At 43.1% G+C, this 25,246-nt stretch overlaps 1 protein-coding gene across 1 annotated transcript in view; it reads right to left on the bottom strand.

Annotated features, from left to right (window-relative positions):
- Positions 1-25,246, bottom strand: part of BEGAIN (brain enriched guanylate kinase associated) — a 180,397-nt gene that overhangs the window by 49,445 nt on the left and 105,706 nt on the right. The window contains exon 5 of the mRNA XM_080993448.1: positions 23,250-23,316. Coding sequence (XP_080849574.1) covers positions 23,250-23,316 — 67 coding nt within the window. The remainder of the gene's footprint in view (positions 1-23,249; positions 23,317-25,246) is intronic.

Raw genomic sequence — 25,246 nt, 5'->3', positions numbered from 1 at the left:
CTGCTACCCAGGCAGCACCCCCATGATAATTCCCCACAGAGAGTAATGTTTCTCTTTCTCTTCACTGGTTCTCCCAGCAGCCAATGAAGTCGTGAGAGATGGGGAAAGGCAGAAATTGATGAGATGACAATCTAGAATGCAACCACATTGAGTACAATTCTGGTCACCGCATCTTCAAATGGATATCGTAGAGCTGGCAAGTATAAAGAACAGGCAACTAAAATGATCAGTTTCGGGGGCTAGAGCACCCCCACTACAGGGAACAGTGACAACAATTGGAGCTTCTAAAATTATGCTTGGGGAGAAGGCAGTGGATGAAGGGAATGCTTTTCCTCCCTTGCTGATCATTCTAGAGCAGGGTTTTCCAAACTTGGGTTTCCAGCTGTTATTGGACTACAATTCCCATCATCCCCGACCACTGGTCCTGCTAGCTAGGGACAATGGGAGTTGTAGTCCAAAAACAGCTGGAGACCCAAGTTTGGGAAACCCTGTTCTAGAGCCTGCAGTCATCCAGTCAAACTGAAGACTGGAAGATTCGGACCAGACAAAAGGCTGTACTTCTTTGTACAGTATATCGCTAAACTACGAAATTCTTGAAAACAAGATGTGGCAATGGGCGCCAGTGTAGAACCCAGAAGGATCTGGATCACCATTGTTGGAGACAAACTATTGGGCTGAATAGGCATTTGGTCTGATCCAGCAGGGTTTTTCTTTTTTAAAAAAAATTATATAAGCACTTCCAAAAATGTTTACCTCTTGCTGCAGGGGGCAGAGGAGCTATGGTGAGCAGCCCATCTGTGACTTCTATAGAATGGCAAAAATGAGAATGTCAATACTCTAGGCTGTTTCAAAGGGCATTCTGGGGCAGGCGGAAATATGTAGCTCCGATTTTTGCCCAGCGCTAATTAAGTCATGTCTTAAGATTATACTTTTAAATGGGCAGAGCTGTTTATATTGTTTGCTTGGATGCAACAATGAATGCACTATGCATTTTGTCTGTTATTAGCTCATTATGCATCTTGCCTGTGCCAAATTATAATTCCAATGCTTGTGATTAGTGGCTGTATTCTATATTTTTCTTGCATTGTCTGGTCTCTAGTTCATCAGGCTTCCCTTTTCTGTGTGTCACACTGAAAATCTTATTCAGCAACTTCTCCGGCTTCTGAGATAACCAGCAGAAATGGCACACAGTGTTTCAAGGATATCTTTGCCAGTAAATGGCTGTATATGTTGCTGTCTTAAGAATGAGATCAACCCTATTGAAATGGGACTTTATGCCCTTTGCCACACTTTTTCATGTTTTCAGTACTTTGGAGAAATTGTGGCATACACACAATGAGGGGGAGAAAATTGATCCAGTGCATATTTAAAGGCAAACCTACCCAATTCACTCTTTCTAAAAGAAGAGGTGAACGTAAACACAGCCATCTTTCAAAATTTGCCCTTCTCCAAATTTTGCAGTTGAAGTAAACAGAAAAGTGATATGTTTAACAAACAAACAAACAAACAAACAAACAAACCTGGGTAAAACAAATAAAAATGCTTGGCTAATAAAATGTGGGCATATAGTAGTCATTGGAGGATGAGTAACTTTGAGGACTTAAGCAGACCTTAGTGAAACATGGTAGATCCTTTAGGGAGAGACAGAAAAACACAACTCTCTTAATGCTAAAGTAAAGAATGGCATATTTTTGTGCAGTCCAATGAACCTTTTGTGTACTCTGAGAGAAGCATCTGTTTGACCTAAGTTAAGCGCAGGGGAATGTGTGAAAGGTTTATCTGAGTTTTAGGCACATTAGTGGGGTTAATGAAGTGATGCACTTATACCTTGGTGCATGGCAGTGAAGTCTACCAGCTAATCTTTTGCTCACCTAGGTGATATATCCCATTGGAATTCCATCCCAGAACAGAAATCTGAAGAGAGGCTGCAAAACTATCACACCCCAATTAATTGGAATGAGCTTAATTAGGATCTCTGCTTTTCTGGCAAATCTCCCAGGGAACCTGGACTAATGAGAATGGATGCTGGTTGACTACTGATTAACTAGAAGAAGGTTAGCATGTGTTTAGCTTAATGAGCCTCGATTGGCCAGCATCTCTATTCTAATGTGCACCTCGGAAACCAGGGTGTCTGGCCCTAGTTTAACAGTTCTGCGGTGCAAGAAGGCAGCCTCACTGATCTGAATAGTCTAGGAGATATTAAACCTGACCAATAAAATGGGGAGACATTAGTCAGTGGTGCTAAAGCACACACTTTGCAGGTTGAAACAATCTACAGGCAAAGTTTTTCTCACTACAATGGCTTGGCTTCTGCTTTCATTTCTACTCCTGCACATCCATTTCCCTACCTACCCAGGTCTGGTCACTGCATTTGGGTCTACACAAGTAGGAATATGAGGTGGTGGAATCAACTGCGCTATTTCAGGCTGCTGGTGGGGAATGTTGTTTCCTCATGTAAAACAAATCCCTGTAAGAAAAACGAATTCTTGCTAGCATATCAGAGAACGAGATTTTCGCTTAGCATATTCCTCCCTGTGCTAGCTTTCTGCTTGCATGGAATTCACCCCCAGGAGCTGTCAAAAATGTGGTATCTGCTCCCCTGTAGTCCTACCTCACAAACACAGAGAAGCATATGTATGCTACCTTGAGTTCTACAAGAGAAATGCAGGCTATAAAGGCAATAACTAAAATAAAGTGTATCATTAAGATCCTTGATATTCTTTTAGACTTGCCATATTTGGAGTGCTGTAGATTTTTTTTTTTAATGCTTTCCAGCAAACCTTTATTTTTACAGGTAGATAAGCAGGATCACTATAGGTTAGCGAAAGTGAACTCAAGACTCCAAATTCATCATCTTAGCAATGAAGACGAACCTGCAAAGGCTTCCAAGGCTTCTTTTCTCTTTAATTTGGCACATACTTATAGGTTGGTGCTGTTGCGTTGTGAAGTGCCTTGCAATCCCTTGCATGAAAGCACAGTAACAATGTAGTCTGAATGATTGATGGCGGCTGTTAAAACACCAGTCCAACGTTACCGTTTGCAATTCCAAACACTGGCATCATCTATAAAGGTGTCCAACAGGTCTGCTTAGGATCATATAGAATAATCCTGGATTTTACAGTGCTATGACCAACCATGGTAATTAGGGGAATTAGGGTAGGCTCTGCCTCTTCCCTTAGGAAGAAAGGGTTTCACTGGAATAGAAGCAGCTGCATTGTACCTGGACAGAACAGATCTTCCTCTAACCAGAACCAGTGCCAGCTGCTGGCAGCAAAACATGTTCTCCCTAACAGAGAGCATGTGTTGCGGTGGGGGCCAGCAGGCCACCCCACTGTTGCTGGGCAGATCCGTTTGGATGTCCATGGGCAGTGATTGGGTAATTTGAGTCTCTGGGGAGACTTCGATGTTGCCAATTTGGAGGTGGGGTCAAAGGTTTTAAATACTGGGCACGCAGCCTTTGGCGTCCTCTTGGGCTGCATGCACCGGATCACCCGCCCAACCTTCCTGAATTGGGGTGTGTGTGTTTGCTTTGACCTTGTTATGCCTGTCATGGGGTCACCTGCTGTTGGGGCAGGGGCCTGGTAGGAATTTTGTCCATTTGGCTGATTGGCTGGTGCCATTTGGTTTTTGCCTACTGCGTATCCACTATCTAACGCTCTGCCACAAGAAATCACGGCCCTGTGGGATTTGACATCTTTCCGCAGGGCCTGCAAGATGGAGTTGTTCTGCCAGGCCTTTGGTCAGGGCTCAGCCTGACTCCCCTTCTCTTTTTGTATAAGAACTAGCATGAAAGAGGCCTCCCAGCATTCTCACAGGCCCATATAAGAACAGCGCAAACAGCTGGGTCTGATGAGCATTTACTGTTCCCAACCCCAATCCTGCAGAAAGCCATCTAATTAGATTTTAATTTGATCCCGACTTGTTTTAGGAGGTAATTTAATTATTGTTTGATTTTATAGCAATGTTATATATTTGATGTTAGCCGCCCTGTGCCCAGTTTCGGCTGGGGAGGGCGGGATACAAATAGAAGTTGATTATTATTATAGTAGTAGTAGTAGTAGTTGTATCCGTTTAGACACCATCTCTCCAACATTTCACATTAGGAAATATTAGGATATTGGGATGTGGAGGTAAAAGGATTTCATATCCCCAAATCTCCATTTTATTTACTACAGTTCATGGGCGTCACTTCAGCTAATATTCCCCACCCCTGTCGAGAAATCTGTTCCCATTTTTAGCAATCCGCTCAGTTAAGTTCTGCCAAAGCTCTATGCAGTTTGAGTCAAGTCTGATCTCTTGTTTAATAATGCATCAAAAAAATATATATCTTGCCATCACAGCCCAGAGCTAGCCAAAGAACACGGGGAAAGAAAAAGAACTTGCAGATATAACCAGAAAGCGCTACACCAGGAGGAGGCAAAATATGGCTTTTTGTAGCACGCTATGTTCAAAAACAACATTTCACACATCAGAGAGCCAGCAACATCTCAGCACTAAATTTTCCATGCCATATTTTCTGCTGGTCAGTGGGAACTCTTTTTATCTAAGGATATAATTCTCTTGGGACAAAGATAGATATTTACAGAAGGAGTATTCCTAAAAGTGAAAGTTATGGGCCAGGGCTTGCCAATGTACCACCAGCAGGCATCAATAGCACCTGCAATGGTTTCAGTAAATATCCGCTCAAAAATGCACAATGCACGAGAGTTTGCTCCTCATACTCAGTTCCTGTTTACACTGGCTTCTCCTACACTGAACACACCCACCCCTTAAACATGTTGACCTTTTATTGGATGCCTGGACTGAACATCCAGCCTTCCTTCCATTTCTGGACAGAGGAGAGATGCAAAAGAGCTTCTCTGTGAGTGAATGCAGCAGTAGCTGTCTCCACTACTGATGGAGGAAGCACATTTCTTTAAAAGCCAGCAAAACGACAGCAGGCGTAAGAAAGAGTCCTAAACAAAGAGTCAAAGCAAAGTTCCATCTGGTTCCTCACATTGACAACACAGATGATTCCAGTAGGCTTAGAAGCACGAATGCAACAGTTTCCCCACACTGCTCCCCCCCACCCTGCAACAACTGATATTCAACGGCATCCTATCTCTGCATCTCTTGTTCTTGTAAAACTCTTTTTTCATTTCCCCTCTCCTCCAGGATGGACAAACGAAGCCTTCAAATGTCAGCAAATCTCAGCATCATATTTTGTTTACAAAGTGCCTAAGGTGTATTACGAGCATGCATACAATTCTATCCCACGTAAGTAACCCACCATGTAGATGTATCTATTGTAACATTGACACTTGCATGTGACATAGAAGCAAAGTGGATTCATTGCTTTGAAAAATAGATTCTTGCCCACAAGCTGGTGGGAGAAAAATGAATTGCTTGCCCCACCCTATGATTTGTCATTTTCATTCCCAGTACCCAAACATACTCACCCTGTCTTTTTCATTTTCGCACCAATCATTGCTCAAATTAAGTGGATGTGGTATCTATCTATCTATCTATCTATCTATCTATCTATCTATCTATCATCTATCTATCTATCATCTATCTATCTATCTATCTATCTATCTATCTATCTATCTATCTATCTATCATCTATCTATCTATCATCTATCATCTATCATCTATCATCTATCATCTATCTATCTATCTATCATCTATCTATTTATCTATCTATCTATCTATCTATCTATCTATCTATCTATCTATCTACCTATCATCTATCATCTATCATCTATCATCTATCTATCTACCTACCTATCATCTCTCTCTCTCTCTCTCTCTCTCTCATCAGATCAGATTCAGGGGAGATTGCTTGCTTGCTCAGTGACATAGTTTCATAATGGCATTGCTGCTGCCATACCCATTTCTTTGTCGGCACATCTCAGATTCATTCATGCAATCACTGTTCAACCTGCTTTTCCATCTGTGTAGAACTGGCTTTAGGGTGTGCTTCTGGCTTTCTAACATTTGGCTTGACAGCAGACAGCAAGATCTCTCCCCCCCCCCAATTTGCTAGCAAGATGGCCAGTAGGTTAGATAGTGGAAAGCACCAGAACTGTCTGTTCAGCACCTCCTGTAGGGACAGCGTCCAGAATGATCATCACAATCATCTAATGTACAGTTTGGCTCTGGTCCAGCTACACCTACATTGATTTGGAATTGTCAGTGGTGCTCAGTTATTTGAAGAGCTGGAGCTATCAGGTTTGGGGCTGTAAATAGGCAGATGCCTGAGTTCCATGCAACCTTATTGATAGAGATGTTTAAAGAGCATAATTTCCTCTCTTTGTTTTTGGAGACATTAAAGCCACAAGTAATTGAGTTTGAGACACTTCATTGAAGAGGTTGGCAATGGCTCAAATGCTCTTTGTTTCTGTTATAATGGTACTAAATCAGCACTAAACAGAGTTAATTATAGAAAATGTGTATGAGGATAAAATGTCACCAGCAGAAACAGCTGGCATATCTACCTCCCATTCTACTTTCTCATTGTGCTATAGCTCTTCTTTTCCTTCCTTTCCTGTGTTTAGATGTCTTGTATTTCATTCCTTCTGACAACATAGGGGGAATAATAATTTAAAAAACTGAAAGAAATTAGGGAGTGAAGACAAAGGTGAATGAAAGAAGAAGAGTTTGGATTTGATATCCTGCTTTATCACGACCCGAAGGAGTCTCAAAGCGGCTAACATTCTCCTTTCCCTTCCTCCTCCACAACAAACACTCTGTGAGGTGAGTGGGGCTGAGAGACTTCAGAGAAGTGTGACTGGCCCAAGGTCACCCACAGCTGCATGTGGAGGAGCGGAGACGCGAACCCAGTTCACCAGATTACGAGTCTACCGCTCTTCACCACTACACCACAGTGGCATGACAGCATGACTTTGATTAAAATCTAATTTGAAGAAATAGCCAATGTTTTCACCACCATAAAACAACAACGGAAAACCCCAGCTTATGACAAACAATCTTTTTTAATTGCTCAAGAAGACTGGGGAGGTAACAATGCCAATAATCCTGCCCTGACAGGCTTGTTGCTCAGATCCAGCACACAAATCTTAAATTCAAGAATGAATTTGTTACTGATAGACACACACACATGTACTGTGCCCAGTTCTTAGCACCTCATTTTAAGCAGGACATTTACAAGTGGGAATGTGTCCAGAGGATGGTAACCAGGATGATGAAGGGTTTTGGAAATCAAATCCTGTGAAGCCCAGTTGAAAGAGTATGTTTAGCATGGAGAGGAGAAGGTTAAGCACAGATATGCTAGCAGTCTTCATGCAGAAGGTAGGGCAGGCTTGTTCTCTATTGGTCCGAAAGATGCATGCTAGAATCCAGGGAAATATAGTTTTCGTGGTTCCTGACATCATGAGCATGCATGACAACAACCAAATTCAGGAACCATGGGAAATATAATTTCTTTGGACCCTGATGACTTCAGCATGCTCACAGAATCATATCCTAAGGACATCAGGAACCACTTCACATAATTACTGACACCACTAATGCTCTGTATCCTTGTGGTTCAATGATCCCATTAAAAAAATCATATATTCCGAGCATGGCTTCTTCAAGGATCAGTCCTGTTTACTGAGGCTACTTGGGCCTAAAAAGATTATTGCGTGGACAGCAGAAATGGTAGCTAGCCCCTCCCCCCAAAAGGAAAAGTTGCAGCATTTGGGACTTACTAGTTTCAAGAATGATAGAGGTGGCACAGTAGAAGTTTATAAAATTATGCAAGACATAGAGAAAGTGAATTCCGAAAAGTCTTTGTCCTTCTCTCACAGCACTACAACTTGTGGAAATGCAATGAAACTGAACATTGGATGATTCAGCACAGTTTTTTGTTTTGTTTTAGTACTTCTGCATGCAGTACATAGTTAAACTATGGAACTCAGTCCCACAGGAGACAATGACAGCCTCCAACTTCGGATAGATTTAAAAGATGATTGGACAGATTCATGAGGATAATGCTATCAATGGCCACTGGCCTCAATGGCTTGGCTTTGCCTCAGAAGGAATGCTTCTGAACACCCATTGCTGTAGACCACAGGAGGGGGAACGACATTTGCGACTGTGTAGCTGTTAGCTGGTTCCATAGCAAAGAACCATCTTTTTAAAATATGATGCCAATTTTATGCTGCTTTTGTTCTCAATGGTTATGTGCAGCTAAGGGGATGTCTGTGCACTTGAATGTGAACACACGCACAAAGCCAGAACCCACCCCTCCAATCCCCTGAAGCTACATCTCTGGAACAGACAGACATAATTTAATAATGTGCAAGAAGAAAAAGAAAAGTAACTTTGAACAGCAGAGTTCCAACAAGTATTTTACAAACAGAGAATATTGAACCGTGTATCCTACCACACAGGGAGACACCACAGACACCTGCAGCTCAACATAATCTGGGGCTATCTGGGTGTGTCAAGGGGTGTGTGTAGGGGATGAAAGAGAGGCAGACAGAAGTCTCTACAAAGAGCAGTATGGGGCTCTTTGCAAGAGGGCTTTCAAATAGCCCCTTGTTGCACTTTGGCTTCATTTTCATGTTCCCTGCAGGAACAGCCATGAGTATACAGCCAAAATGAACATGATTGAACCATCTGCTCACTGAGGTGTCCTGGATTGGATCTGGGGGCATGCACTACCTAAGCAGTTAGCACCCAAGCTTTAGGGCTTGAGTCATCAGCACCCAGTTTTCCAGTTTATGGTGGTGAAAACAATGTGTTGTAGAAAACAGGGGGTCTATGCTTTCCTCCCATATCCCCACCCAGCCCATCTTCTCTGGACTGTGCTAGTTATGTGTGCTCTGGAGCCATTCTGAAGTATCATCTCTGTTTTAAAAAATTAAATGAATTGAGCAGGGTCTGATGAATTTATGGAGGCTGCTGCTGTTTTTATGTTTCTGGAGATTGGTAAATTAGCTAAGCCTTTGCAAGACTCAGTCTGGTTTTAACACTGATGTGTACTTTCAAGGTGCTCATTTCGGAAGCATGTACAAGCACCTACTGATTAGTGGCTCCTTATTGTATTGTGTACTGATTAACTAGGCATAATAGAAATAAAATTTCCAGGCTGCAGAACAGCCAACCATTAGTTAAATGGCAAGTGATAAGGAGAAGACCTGCTGATTGGTACATATGAATGATGACTAACTTGGTCTTATTTAGCCTTAGTTCGCTAGATGTGGAACCTTCAAGTATTTCTCCCTCTCCCATAATACTATTATTTGGGGCTATCCAATGAAGGTGAATTTTGGAAGATCCAGGACAAACAAAAGGAAGGACTTTTTCACACGGTGCACAGTTAAACCATGGATTTTGCTGCTGGCGGTCACCAAATTGGGTGGCTTAAAAGAGGATTAGACTGTTAAGATTCCCACTCCATGATTGCAGTCATGGGATTGTTGTCTGTCACATGATGGTGTATGTTTTGACTCCACAGAGTGGGAAGTGACGGAGACAGGATGTTTGTGTTACTGTGTTCTGTGAAATGGGACTATTGTCCTTTGTTTTCTCTCTTTGCTGTCTGATGAGAAAGAGGAAGGAGCTAAGTCAGAATGCTCTGAGTGGTTTATATGTAAATAAATGTAGATTAGCCAAATGCTGGGCTACTGAGTTCTGTTATGCAAGCTGCGCAAACTTTGCGGATCCTTAAGTATGCTGAAGTCTGTTGGCATCGGTCGCTGTGACGTTCGGGCAGCAGAAAGCTTTTGAAGCTCCTGAACGATTGACCAGGAGGGAGAGAACATGCCAGTTGGGCATGTGTCTCTACCAGGGTCCTACACGACTGCATGCCCCCCTGACATAGACAAACTCAGGGAGGAGAAGACTATCAATGACTGTTAGCCACAATGGCTATGCTCAACCTCCACTGTTACCAGTTGCTCCAGGCTGCAAGTGGTGATAGCACTGTCGCACCCAGGTTCTGCTTGTAGTTTTCCCTTAGGCATGTGGTTGACAGCTGTGAAAACAGGATGCTTTACTACATGGACCAATGCCTTAAGTCAGCAGTGTGCATACAGCTAAAGGTAAAGGTAAAGGTATGGGACACGGGTGGCACTGTGGTCTAAACCACTGAGCCTCTTGGGCTTGCTGATCAGAAGGTCGTGATTTGAATCCCTGCAACGGAGTGAGCTCCCATTGCTCTGTCCCAGCTCCTGCCAACCTAGCAGTTTGAAAGCACGTCAGTGCAAGTAGATAAATAGGTACCACTGTGGTCAGAAGATAAACTATGTTTCCATCACTGTGTTCCATTGTGCCGGAAGCGATTTAGTTGTGCTGGCCACATGACCTGGAAAGCTGTCTGTGGACAAATGCTGGCTCCTTCAGCCTGAAAGCGAGATGAGCGCCACAACCCCATAATCGCCTTTGACTGGAGTTAACCGTCCAGGGGTCCTTTACTTATATAGCTAAAAGATCAAAATTACAGCTCTCAGAAGAACCTAAATTTCCTGCAGCTGGTGGCTCAGCCCTAATGCAGTTATATGTAATTTTAGACTCCAGCCTTAATAGTCTTATTAGACTACTAATTGTCTAAAGAGGCGCCCTGCTTTAGATGGGGAACACATATTACTTCTCCTATTTCTGCTCATTCTGCTGAGGGGAGTCTTAGACTTCTGTCCCTAAGTCCTAACCTGACAGCAGCATCCCTGCTGTTATATGAATGAGGACAGCTTGGGATGCAACCCATATTTCCCATTCCACCCAAAGTCTAACCCATGGCATGGTGAACGGGAAGGTGATCAAGCAATGGTACGTGCCAGTTGGATCATGCAGAGTCATTGATGTTTGTTCTCCGGGTGAAATTGTGCATCTATTGCACAGCATGCATGAATAACGTGGCACAGCACTGTAAAGCAGGAGATGGTCTATAACAATGCATTATACAAGATATTTCTAGCTGGAGGGAGGAGATGGAACTAATTCACGGTTAATTCCCTTGAGTCCCTAATGTGATCTTCGGAGATGAGATTGCATTGACAGTAACTTGTACGAGGGAAAGGGCTGCTTCCCCCAAATGCAGCAAATAATTAAATCGATAAGTAACTAGAGGTGAACTAATAACACTGCTGACAGTAGATGTCATAACATTACGGATTCTATTTGCTCCAAATACTGTTGTAGGAGCGTGGAGGGCCCAATTATAAAAAATCCATATCCATGCAAGCCGTCTAGCCACACAAACAGCAATACTCATATCTTGATTAATGTCATGCCTTCCTCTAGGCCTCCCAAGCTCTAGACTGTCTTATCTAAGCAGGGAGATATCCCTCACCCACCCTTCTAGGCTGAGAAAATGAAAAAAATTTAAGGAAAGATTGGCAATGTCTTAGGAGCCAGAGACACATTCCACATGAATGGTTCCACGAGAGCTCTGATTCCTCTTGAGAGGGGGGTCATTTGAGTGAAAGTGTGGGGTGGGGAGGTGCTTAACTCTCTGCCAGGAAGAAGCATTTTAACTGGTGGAAGCAGGAGCCGCCATGCTAGTTCCCCAGCAACAGCACTGCTGCACCTTAGTGTGACCAAGAGGAGGAAGGGTGATGCTGCGAGGAGTTTGGTTCTGTCTGGCACAGGCGGCGCTGTGGTCTAAACTTACCATACTTACGGGACCGCCTCTCCTGGTATGTCCCACAGAGGACCCTAAGGTCAATGAATAATAATAGCTTAAAGGTCCCGGGCCCTAAGGAAGCCAGACTATCCTCCACCAGGGCCAGGGCTTTTTCAGTGATGATTCCGACCTGGTGGAATGCTCTGTCCCATGAGACTCCTTGGATTGGGGCAACTGCCTAAAATGTTTTAAAATGCTTTAAATGGTTCTACTTTTGGTTCCTCTGTTTTGTTTTTGTCGGGTTGATGTTGGCTATATGGTTAGTCGGGGTTGGCGGTTATAGCTATAACTATAAAGTGTTTATTATTGTTATTATTGTTGTTGTTATTGGTTTCTGTAGATTTCGTGGTTTGCTTAATGCTAGCATAGGATTTTTTAAAAAAATGTTTGATGCTTTGTTGTATTTTTATATATGCTGTAAGCCACCCAGAGTTGCTGGGGAAACGCAGCAAAATTGGCAGGATATAAATTTAAAAATATATTATTTTTTTATGAGGAATGGCAGAGATTCAGTTCATTTTTAAAGGTGAACCTACCTAATTTGCCCTTTCAGATAAAAACATGTGAAATGAAGTGCAACCATCTTTTGACATTCATACTTCTCTGAATTTTGCAATGTAGTTCTCCAGCACAAAACTGCACATACTTGCGTAAAGTGTGCATAAAAATGCATATATAGCTAAAAATAACATCAAAAAGGCAATAGATAGATAGATATGGGGAAATTGTTTCGCAGAAATGGGTGCATTAGAAAAAATGCATACAAAAATGGGCATATTAGGAGAAATTCAGCATTAAAATTCTGATGAATTTTCGTGAGGACTTCTTTAAAAAAAATAATAATTCACAAACTGTTGGGGAAATGAACTTAAGATAGAAATAATGAGAAACTTGGAGAAACCCAAACTGACAGATTCACCCAAGTCATACTAATGAATCCTATATACCGATATATCCAAATATATGGATACCGCCTGCTTGCTGCCTGCTTATGTGCAGGGCTTTTAGCTAGGTGACCACGCAGATGTCTGCTTTGACCCATTTCCTAGCCATGGTTTGTCCTCTATTCATACTGCAGGGTACGAAATTCCTGGGTGCCAACCTGCCTATGGCAACCTAGAATTCTCCAGGGCAGGCTCGCAAAATCTTCACCTACCCTCTGGGACAGGTAATTAAACAGCGATGTTTTGTCAAGTTGATGTTTTCTCTTATAACTTTCTGCTGTTGCTTGTTTTTTAATCCCTCTCTTCCCCCGCCAGCCATTTCCCAGCCGATAAGATAAAAGATGCAGCATTTTGGAAATTAGGGACCCGGCAGCAGCTCCATTTGATTGCATGCACCATAGATTTCATGGCAGCACTTTGCAGAATAATTAATACCAGTGCATGATATGTGCTGGCAAGAATGTTGCTTCATAGAAAAAAAAGGGTGCATCTTCATTAATCTCTGAGATCACAATGGGCAGCACCAACTCCATGTTTTGTCCACTCTTGCGAAAGACACCCTTCATGCAGTGGTGGCTGGCGCCCAGAGGGACTGGCGATGGGTGAGGGGGTGGCACAGGGCCCAGCAGTAAGTGGAACCAGAACCAACTCGTCCTACTTTTGCCCCCATCCTCCTCCCTGCCGCACTGTTTTCATGAGGACTTTTAAAGAGAGAATTTGCAAACTGATGTGGAAAAAAAAATCCTTCCAGTAGCACCAGTAGCACCAAACAACTAAGTTTGTTATTGGTACGAGCTTTCGTGTGCATGCACACTTCTTCAGATACACTGAAACAGAAGTCATATCGTGAGAGGCTGGGGAGGGGTATTACTCAGAAGGGTGGTGGGAATGGGTGATTGACTGATAGGTGTGGTAAACCTGTTGATTGTTAACGACTGCAATTGGTCTTACAGGAAAAAGCAAGGGGTGAGATGGCTAAAATAGCTATAACATGTATAATGAGATAAGAATCCAATGTCTCTATTCAGACCAGGTCTCTCCATGGTTTTAAGTTTGGTAATAGGTTGCAATTCAGCAACTTCTTTTTCCAGTCTGTTTCTGAAATTCTTTGGTAATAAGATAGCTACTTTGAGATCTTGTATAGAATGTCCTGGGAGATTGATGTGGAAAAGTGATCTTAAGTCAGAAAAATGAGAAACTGAAACAGATAGATTCAGCCATTCTGAAGTTCAACAGGGAGCAAATTTGTACAGTCAACGATCACAGGGTGGTTTGTGACATAAAAACACAAAACTGGAGCACATAATGCATAATGAAACAAAAAATAAACTAGTAATCTCTCCCCCCCCCCCCGCAAACACATTTAAATGCCCCAAAATATGAGAAAAGGCCTGGCACCTAAAGATACAAAATGGATGTGCCAGGCGAGCCTTCCTGAGGAGAGCATTGCACAAACGAGGAGCCACAGCAGAAGAGGCCCATTTTTGTGTTGCTCCCCTCAAGTCCTCTTGTGGAGGATGCACACAAAGGAGGGCCTTAGATGATGATCACAGGGTCCAGGTTGGTTCATATGGGGAGAGGCGGTCCTTGAGGTGTTAAAGGTAAAGGTAAAGGACCCCTGACAGTTAAGTCCAGTCATCTCGCTTTACTGGCCGAGGGAGCTGACATTTGTCCGCAGACAGTTTTTCCGGGTCATGTGGCCAGCATCACTTAAGCTGCTTCTGGCGAAACCAGAGCAGCACACGGAAATGCCATTTACCTTCCCGCCGGAGTGGTACCTATTTATCTACTTGCACTTTGATGTGCTTTCGAACTGCTAGGTGGCCAGGAGCTGGGACTGAGCAATGGGAGCTCACCCCGTCGTGGGGATTCGAACTGCTGACCTTCTGATCGGCAAGCCCTAGGCTCAGCGGTTTAGACCACAGCACCACCCGCATCCCCCTTGAGGTGTTAAATGAGCCATTTAAGACTTTATAGGTCAACACCAGTACTTCATCATCAAATCATGAAGACTGTAGCGAGGTTGCATGCAGATATTTTCTGGGGGGGCTGACTGAAGAGGCCCAGGGTTCACTAGATCCCAAGTCAGCCACACTGCCATCACATGATTACATCAGGTCTGAGCTAAACCTGATCACTGTGCCAGCTCCAGGTTGTTACAGCCTGTGGCGTTTGCCCTCCTATGTGTGTATCATCATACTGGGTTCATAAGGAAAGGGTTAACTAATTGTAAAATGACTAACCAATGGGAACCCAAGGGGCAGAGTTAACTGTGTATAAGGTTTAAGCAGAGAGGTTTTTTTTAGAAGAGTTAAGAGTTAGAGTGGTTGAGAAGACGGTCTGGAGATGAGAGAGGGAAGATAAGTCTGTGGGTTGGGCTAGTCTGGTGTGAGAGAGGGAGAGAATTTGTTAAGAGGAGTCAGTCAAACAGTTGAGATAATCAGTCAGAATGTATTAGGAAGGTATAGGCTGGTAAAGAAACTAAAGATGTTGTTGTTGTTGTTTAGTCGTTTAGTCGTGTCCGACTCTTCGTGACCCCATGGACCAGAGCACGCCAGGCACTCCTGTCTTCCACTGCCTCCCGCAGCTTGGTCAAACTCATGTTGGTAGCTTTGAGAACACTGTCCTACCATCTCGTCCTCTGTCGTCCCCTTCTCCTTGTGCCCTCCATCTTTCCCAACATCAGGGTCTTTTCCAGGGAGTCTTCTCTTCTCATGAGGTGGCCAAAGTATTGGAGCCTCAGCTTCACGATCTGTCCTTCCAGTGAGCACTCAGGGCTGATTTCCTTCAGAATAGATCGGTTTGATCTTCTTGCAGTCCATGGGACTCTCAAGAGTCTCCTCCAGCACCATAATTCAAAAGCATCAATACTTCGGCGATCAGCCTTCTTTATGGTCCAGCTCTCACTTCCATACACCACTACTGGGAAAACCATAGCTTTAACTATATGGACCTTTGTTGGCAAAGTTAAGATACTGACAGGGATATTATCTGAGAAACCATAAACTTGTTAATGTTTGTAAAATAAACTTGGTTTTTTTGGTTCACTTTTAACAACTGACTGGACTCAAGTGTTTTACCAGAGAGTAACTGGTTGGTGGAAGCGTGGAAGCGAGCACAGTGGTGACACAGGGACCAGTAAACCGTTAAATGTCTGAGGACCCTGTGTGATCGCCACACAGCCATTTACCTGCCCTTCTACCCAGACCAGCGTGAATTGGAGGGCTCCCGATGCAGCTGCCCTGTTAAACCTTGTTACTCCCTGGTGAACATTTGGATCTCAAAAAACTAGTCCATGTTTGCTTCCCCAAGTGCCTTGGCATCTCTGCCCATGATCCTGTAGATTCTGATTGCACTTGAAATCTATGTCTTATCTGGGATTTTAGCAATAGTTTCACTCCTGGGAGGAGGAAAGTTGGCTAGACTTTTGCAGTGTCAAGCTGGCAGACCTCATGCATTTTTGTTCTTTTATAAAGGGCGACGACTTTGAAGATGACTTTGAGCAGTTGAAGTGATTTAAAGCATCTCGCTTACTATTTCTTTTCTGAGAACAGCTTTTTTTTTTTTAGTATGCCCTGTGAAAGTTAAGCGTGGATGACCTAAATATAGGCTCTATAGAGGAGCTGCAACTCAAAAGACAATCAAAGTTTAGAGTCAGCCTGACAAGCTCATTTTTCTAGGCATTTGGTGATGATAGCCCTGAATTTTCTGATAACATCCAGAGTAAAGTCAATAATTTGAACTGGGACTCAGGGATACTTTGCCCTTAGTGGAGAATATTCTAGATTAAATTCCTCCCCGTCCCAAAGCATTTTTTGAATAGCTTTTCTTCCTTAAAAGATTGGGGTTTCTTTTCTCTGATGGATGTAGATGATGACCACAATATGTGATTTCATATTTGAGTGGAACTACACATTATAACAGGCTGCCATGGGGTCATTTTTTTTTACTTTCAGGAGAATTTTAAAAACATTCTGGTGCGCACAGGCATTGATTGATCTTGGGCATGGCAAATGTGAAATGAATAACTGTGGGGGATGTGTTTGCATTTAGAAGTTTTCAAATGTTCTAAATACTTTTAGGTGGTTTTAAAATGTTTTAAATGTTTTTACTTCATTTGAAATTGCAACATTAATCTTATAAGAACACAAGACGGGCCTGCTGAATCACGCCAATGGCCCATCTAAATAAATAAATTGTTGTATGTCTTTGTTTCTCAATTTGATCCTTTTACATGGTTTTGTATGTATTGCGGTATTTTATGCGTTGTGACTACAGTTATTTTTATTGATCATAGTTTAGTAATTATTTACAGTATTATAATTGTTAAGAGTGAATTTCTGTATAATTATTACTTGTTTGTTTAATTATTAATTGCTTGTGTTAAACATGTATTCTGTAGTTGACCTCCTTTATAATGCTTTATTTCGAAATCTTTAAGATAATATTTTAGTTTTCTGTTAATTACGTTGCTTTGACTGTATATTCTATATTTGACTTTCTTCAGATTGTTTTATTGGTGTTTTATTGAAGTTTTAATATTCTACAAACCGCTTGGAGATTTTTCTTAAAAATATAAAGCGGTATAGAAATGAAATAAATAAATAAATAAATTACTACTACTAATAATACTAATAATTAATACTTGCTGATGTTATGAGAATTAATTCTATTGTGTACTATTATATTCTAATAGATTATTGAACATTACCTTATTTGATATAAGTCGTTCCAGTTTAAAGTAATGTTTTATTATGACTTTTTGTATTGGATCAGATTATTGCAAGGTATGCGTTCTCTGTTGTATACTTTGTTGGTGTAAACTGCCTTGCGTATAGTAACATAGAAAGGCGGCATACAAATTAAAAGTGAAATGAAACTGGGGGGGGGGGGGAATCCTCTTTTTGCAGTTGCCAGCCAGATACCTGTGGGAAATATTCAATTCCTCCCCCCCCCCTCTCCTCTTTGCCGGCTTCGGTCTCAGGTCGTCCCTGGGCAGCCGGGTGGCTGAGTGTCCTCGCTTTTGTTCCCGGCTCAAGCCTGGGGGGAGGGGTCGACAGCTCCCTCAGTTGCTGCAGTGGGTTCACCTGGTTCCTTGTCAGTTCTGGCAGCAGCAGCAGCAGCAGCAGCAGTCCCAGCGGTCCGGAGCCAGCCAGGTAACTCAATTGATTCCAGCTGGCTTCAGGAGCTGCTCGCTGCTGTGTCTTCCGCCATGATGCCTTGCCGGAAGTTTCAGAAATCTTCAATTCCCCTTCATACGTTTGGAGAGAAAATTCTCTCATCTGATGGCTTGGAGTCAAGCAAGTGCAGAGATCCGATGTGCATGGACAACAACTCCTATCATTAGCAACCATTGGTCATGCTGACTGGGATTGATGGGATATGTAGTCAAAAACATCTAGACAGCACCAAATTCGGCGCTCTTTTCCCCCCAGTCGGAACTCAAGTCTGTCACCTCTCAAGTGGGTGCCATTGCCATTATAAGAGAACAAGTTCATGGTGAGTTCCAGCACCTATTTTTCTAGAAAAACAGAACTCAGAAAACACGCATTCTAATTTCCTGATCTGAAGTTCAATTTGCCAATTTGCGGGCAGAGATGTACCAAAATTTGATTCAATTGGCTGTAGAAAGTTGCATTGTGCTGAAAGCTGCCCCAGTTTCTTGACAGCACCCCCCCACCCAATACGGCTATCGTCTTATTATCCATAGACCCAAAATCAAAAGATAATCTAAAATGCAGAGATTAAGAATTTTAGCTCCATTAGCAATATCCTTCTATTGGAAACAATTTGTTGAAATTCCCAATGAAATCTGATTAAATAATATTTGGAATGTGACTGTATTGGAACGCCTCACTCGCCACAAGAAAGCAATCAAAGATACTTCAAGGAGGGATACTTTGGGTGAGATTGGCTCCTTTCTTTACCTTTATAAGTAAGACGGAAAATACTGCTGTTCCACCCTCAACACAATAATCTTTAACAAGAGGTAATTTGAACTGATAAATGCATAAATAAATCTATTGGCTGTGTTCTTTGTACTGAATATGAAACTTTATAAGAATGTACCACTGGGCAAGTTACTGTTATTGTATGTTGTTCTTGAATTTCAATGAAAAACAATAAAAATTTATTGGGGTGTGTGAAAGAGAATTAACCTGAGTTAATTTGAGCTTTGGTAGAATACCGTGCACATCACTGATAAAAAAGAACTCTGCACCCTGCCTATGAGAATTTCACTGCCATTTTTCCTCCCCTTTGATAATTTTTGAATGTATTTTTTCCCTCTCATTAATTGATGGAGAATGGTTGGCAAGGAATGCCGCTAGCATTTGGTAATTCTTCTTTGCAGTAGGATTTGATCAGTCCCAGGACATTTTGAGGTGAAGTATGTCTATTGACAGAGAGAGCTTAAAAACAAACTCATAAGAATAGTTTATGCCTGTTATATGTGGGTAGAGGTTGTGCCATAAAACATTGCGTAATAGAACCCTCCAGGGATTTGTCACAAAGATAAACCTGTCACGCCCTTGGACAAGGTAATTCAAGATGCTGTTATTAAGCCTCAGAAACAGAATGCAGAACATGGAGAAAGTGAGTGATGTATAAAATTCCTATGGCAGCCAGGATGTTCGACATTAATCTATAGGAAAGAACAATCCGCTCAACATCTAATACTAAGATGGTGGCTGAGCGGAACATTGGAAAGACAAATTCCTCAAAGGGCCAAAGCAACCTTTGTAAAACTTAAGAACTGTAACCAGCATGGCTTTGAAAACCAGTGGATTTTCAAATCATAATAATCATTGTTAGCACGATAAATCTCAAATATTTTAAAATGCATTCCTTCATGGAAGTCACACAAGGAACATTCATTCACAGTTAGATCAAAGTCTCCAACCCTTATCATTAACACGAGTGAACACCCCATTCAAATATAGTGAGCCATCTAATAATAGACTTTCTCCTAATGGCATGATTGCCATTGCTGCCACAGTTTCTTCCATGCCAAGCAGAGGATGCCTTAAAAGCTCTCTTGCCCTGGGTTGCTGTTAAGTTGTGTTAGCAATTAGATAGAGCAAGGGGCTTGGGAAGCCATTTTCTGTCTGAGAGCCACATTCCCTTTTAGGCAGCATTCTGGAGGCCACATGCCACTGGTGGGTGGGCCTTGAGGTGAAAGTGGGCAGAGAAACAAATGTTAATTTCCGCATTATACAGCGGTCATGTGTCAGGGACTGGCTGAATGAGAAGGAATGGTGGGAGCCTCTGCCTGGGAGCTCCCCTCCAGGAAGACAAGAAAGATGAGGAAGAAGAAGAGTTTGGATGTGATATCCCGCTTTATCACTACCCGAAGGAGTCTCCAAGCAGCTAACATTCTCCTTTCCCTTCCTCCCCCACAACAAACACTCTGTGAGGTGAGTGGGGCTGAGAAACTTCAGACAAGTGTGACTAGCCCAAGGTCACTCAGCAGCTGCATGTGGAGGAGCGGAGACACGAACCTGGTTCACCAGATTACGAGTCTACCGCTCTTCACCACTACACCACACTGGGTCTCCACAGGACTTGTGGTGGTGGGACACTGGGGAGGAGCCTGCGGAAGGGATGAGCTGGGAGGTGCTGGAAGCAGGAGGTTGGAGCAATCAAGGCGGGTCTGAAGAAGAAGGCCCTTCCAGAAGAGTAGCTGGAGGCTGAACATCTCGATGTGAGCGCAGACGCAGACAGGGAGGAATCAGAGGGTACATCTGCCATCCTGCAGCAGGACAGTCTCAGTCCTGCTGGCTCTCCTTCTTTCACACCCTGCTCCAGGAGAGTCCTGCATGGTGCAGAGCAAAGGGCCAGACAGGCCCAGAGGAGGAGCTCACCCCTATGTCACGGTCTCCGTCTGTTGGAGAGGGCTCCAGAGTGAGAGGCCAGAGGAGAAAGGTGGGGCCGGAGGTCAGTTTCCAGCAAACTTCTCAAGCTGAAGGAGTCGATCCAGGGAGACCCCGCTGTGTTTACTTTTTTGGTGAATGAAAGTCAATTGCATACCAAGCCCCTAGCTTTTTCCTGACCTGCAGAGAACCAGCATTTCCCTGCCAGCCTCATGACATCATGTTTCTAGACCTACTCATAAATTCTTCTCTGTCCTCCTTCCAGGCAAGCAAGAAGCGCTTGCTGCCAGAGCTCAAGGACAAGTTCCACTCAGGTAAAAACACTGAAGGGATGTACAAAGCAGAGCTGGTGAGGGGTGTGGCTGAGGAGGGTATGTCACCTGGGGAGAGTCTGAAGGACCAGTTAGAGTGGTCTACAGGGTCATATTTGGCCCCCAGGCTTGAGGTCCTGCATCCCTGAGATATGGGTGTGGGCCTAACAGAGATACAGAGGGTCCTACTATGGCCTCACATTCACACTATACCTTTAAAACCTCTTTTAAACTTTAAGGAAGTTCAAACTCCTAAACTAAAAGGAAGAATGGCATGGTGGCCTCCTTACATGGTCCCAATTAGAGTTGTTTTGATAAAAATCTCAAGGTTCTCCTTCGCACCAGCTGGAGATCTCACACAATGGAGTGAAGGGTCTACTGTTTTGTATGATCCTGTTTGACGGCACGGTAGGGGATGCAGTTGTGTCAGGCATCTAAATTTGGCGATGCCTTGTGACAAATTAGCAAGAATAATTTCTCGAGGGGAGGGGGAGTTTCCATTAAACAGCAACACTCTGAAGTCTCTTCCTTGAATTTTGACCCATTTTATAGGTGCCTTGTGCTTTATAAGTATTTGCCTACGCAACAATGTGCAGGATAAGTCACTGCTGTTCCCATGCAGAAGCAGGCAACCTTGAGTAAAAGACAGCCCCTTGTTTAAGGGTATGCAGTAAATTTTATTGCAGAGCAAGGAGTCTGAAAATGGGGTCTAAGATTTCTTTTCAAAACCCTCACTCAGCCTCCCCCAACCTGGTGCTTCCCAGATGTTGCTGGACTACAACCCCCATCTGCTCCTGCCAGCATGACCAATGACCAGCGATGATGGGTATTATAGTTGCAAGTACTTGGAAGGCAACGGGTGTTGAGATTTCAGTTCCCACAAGCTGCCAGGAAGTAGCTGGGTTGGTGAAAACATCACGTGTTGTGCTACTGCGTGGGAAAGGAAGTCAGAGCCAGTTCCCAGACTGTGCTGAATCTGACTGGGTGGAGCTGTAGTTACGTTCTTCCGCTCCTGGACTGGAGTAGAGAATGAGTCGATGACTCTGATGCTTAGCTGCTCGAGACATGCAGCATGTTTGTGTATATTTGTATAGTTTTAATAAAGTAGATATAGTCTACGAACTGTCTTCTTTCTTCTGATGGATGGAGCCTTATCAGAAGCAAGTGAGTGTGTTCCTCTCCAAGGGGAGGGACTGCTTATTCGCCGGCCTCTCTGGACAGAGGAGGATTCCTGGGTTCCTGCCAGTGAGTGACCACCGGACTAATGCCCTGGAGTGTCTGGGAGGCTGCCATTGCTCCTGGGCGGGTGTTAGATCCAACAACAGGTAGAGATGGGGAAGGGAAGCCTGATTCTGTTCACATTGAAAGGCTCACCTATGTCAGTCACACTTACTGAAACAATATATGAACAAAAACACAGCCAATCCTTCAAAGTTCACACTTCCGCAAATTTTGGAGCTGGGCAAAAGTGTCAAGCCACCTGAGGTTCAGTTTGTTTCAAGATAGATATTGCGGGAGATGGAGGACCACGGGGATTGATTTGGAGTTTCAATGTCTCTAGGTGTGCCAGATTGATTTTGCATAATATGTCTGTTGTGATCCATTCCTGTGATGGTTCTACAGACCAAAGGACCAAGATATCAACCCGCATGCCCCCCTAAATAAATAATAAAATAATAAAATAAAATAAAATAGCAGGTTGCAGCACTGGCAAAAAAAAAAAAAAGGTGAGTTGGGAGTTAGATGTAGATATTGAATGACTCTTGCCTCCCCACTCTGTAAGTAAAGGTAAAGGGACCCCTGACCATTAGGTCCAGTCACAGACAACTCTGGGGTTGTGGCACTCATCTCGCTTTATTGGCCGAGGGAGCCGGCGTACAGCTTCTGGGTCATGTGACCAGCATGACTAAGCCACTTCTGGCGAACCAGAGCAGCGCACGGAAACGCCGTTTACCTTCCCGCCGGAGCGGTACCTATTTATCTACTTGCACTTTCTGCTTTCGAACTGCTACGTTGGCAGGAGCTTATTCTTCATTAAATCTGTAGCCAGAGCCTGAAAGGCAGGATATTGCTCTGTTGACTAGGTAAGGACAAGAAGCCCCAGTGTTTATACCAGGCCTAGCCAAACTTATACACCCCTTTTCAGCTGGAAAAAGGCTCAATGATATAAGAAGACAAGCCAATGGCCCACAGAACCAATGCCATCAATAATATATGAAGTCAGACCATCTTTGCCACCGCCATTTCTGCTATCCTTAAAATGAAACCCAGGTCATTTCTTCTTTGCTGGCTCTTTCCCTTCCCCGAACACTGCAGTCTTGGCTGCAGTCTAACATCTGGACCACAACTCTCATTGCAGGCTATCCATTCCTGCCCTACAGTGATACTGTTAGGATCACACTGTCAAAGCTTAAATGCAAGTTCCTCAGTGCCATCTCTCTGTCACAATGTTATGCTCTTGAAGAATCATAAAGATATATAGAATAGTAATATAACAATCCCCTGTACTTACCATCCTGTACAATTTGTCTTCTAGGTCTTGATTAATTCTTTGTAAGGCTAGGTAATTGTTTTGTATCCTAAAACAAAGATGAAATCATCTAATTAACATACCTCTGCACACTCAGCACCACACTGTTTAACGTCAATTTTTGCATAAGAGATTGCAACTTACTTTCCCCACTAACGCTTCTTAGCTTATTTGATCCTTGCTTTCTGCCGCTTAGCAAAGCCTTTTTGATTAACGGAAAGCTAAGATTTGCAGACTTCAAAATCCCACCCAGTCTTTGAGAGAACTGATTTGTAACAAGGTGCTTTGAGGTTTAAGTTTATGGGTCTATTGACACATAAATCATTCTGGAGGTTTTTTTGGGGGGGTAAAATGCAGATGCCATTTCTCATAAACTTGCCATGGTGCCAATGCAAAATGGCTGCCATGGACAACAAAAATGTACACTTATTCTGTACTGGTGAGTACTCTTACAATTTTTTTTTATAGGTATACATCTAATACTTTTTCAGTTTACCCCTCTCATGCCAATGCAGAGACTGATGCAGAGCTAGTCCTGCCATTAGGCAAAATGAGGCCGCAGCTAATTATTAGTTATTTGATTAATTGCTATTGTATTTTTACTTCCGGGGAGCAGGAGAGATTATTGTGGGATTTTCTGCTTCAGGTGCCACAATAATTTGGCTGGGTTTGGCTACTATGCACCTTTATTTTGGTGTGTGTGTGTGTGTGTGTGTGTGTATTTACTGCTTTGCTTCAGGCCCTGGGTGAATGTGCCACGTAGATGCTGGGAAACAGACACATTATAGATATACATTGGTAAATGGGAGAGCCAGCTGAGGTATACTTAGGCTAGTTAGTGTCTCTCAGCCCAACCTACCACATAGGCTTCTTGTAAAGAAGTGAGAGAACTGTGTATTATGCTGAGAGCTCCTTGGAGCAAAGGTGAGATAAAAAAATGGACTCCATAATATTTCACCCATCATAGCTCCCTGCTGAGTATATAAACCCAGATTTGCTTTTTTTTTAATAATGAAATGTCCCTGAGGAAACAAAAGAGAAGATGAAACACACTGATAGTAGTGCCCTAGTGCTCTGGCATTGGCGAAATCCACCTTTTTGAAGCATTTTCATATCATTTAGCTTCGCCAAGTCAAAATTGTGTGCAGGGACCTTTTCTGAGAACAGTTTCAGTCCTCTGCAAAACCTGGCCCCTTTTTGTGATGAGGTAACAATGTTCTCAGCATAGCTCCAGGCTGACAACCTTTCAGAATGAGGATTGCCCAGTTGGCAATTACAAGAGGAAAACATCTTTCCAACATATTTCAAAGAAATCATCCTAATGGAATACATTTGGATTAAATGTGTGGTATTTTGAATGCTACAAGATGAGATCTACAACCAAAGCCCAGGCCCAGCATTCCGCTGAAAAGATGTAGCACGGCAAATCTTATGATCAGTTCCCATTGCTCATCACTGTGAAGTTCATTTTCTAGTAACATGGCAAAAATGGTCTCTTAGAAGACAGCAGGGGATTGTAAAATGTGTCCTCTCTTGATGTACTGAGCCCCCAAAGGAGTCTTACTGAGGCGATGCAGAACTCAGGTGGAAGCATAAGAAATGTTGCCCATGGTGAAGTTATTGTGAGGGAAAGGAAACCTTTGCAAGTGAAATCCCCTGAAAGCCCGTGTGAGACCGGGTTGGTGCTTGGTCTTTGCTCAGAACCGAGTTTTGACTTCGGAGTTTCACTTCTATTCTGATTCTGAAGCAAAAAATAAATCAAAATCAACCACACCCTCTGTTAGAGATCCTTGAGGGAACCTTGCAAATCCCGCTACTGACCAGATCTGCGCCTCCCAGATGAATGCGCAGATCAGAACATAGCTAGCCGCATTGGATTTTTCCACTTCCCCAAATGTTGCAATGCAGTTCTATAAATAAAGCAATAGATTTCAAGGCAAAATATGTTACAAAATGTGTAACTGGACGTGGATTTTTTG

The sequence above is a fragment of the Podarcis pityusensis genome (assembly GCF_964106645.2).
Source record: "Podarcis pityusensis genome assembly, chromosome: 1".
NCBI classification, from domain to species: domain Eukaryota; kingdom Metazoa; phylum Chordata; class Lepidosauria; order Squamata; family Lacertidae; genus Podarcis; species Podarcis pityusensis.
Note: the sequence above shows the minus strand (reverse complement) of the source record. Positions and strands in the feature narration are given on the sequence as shown.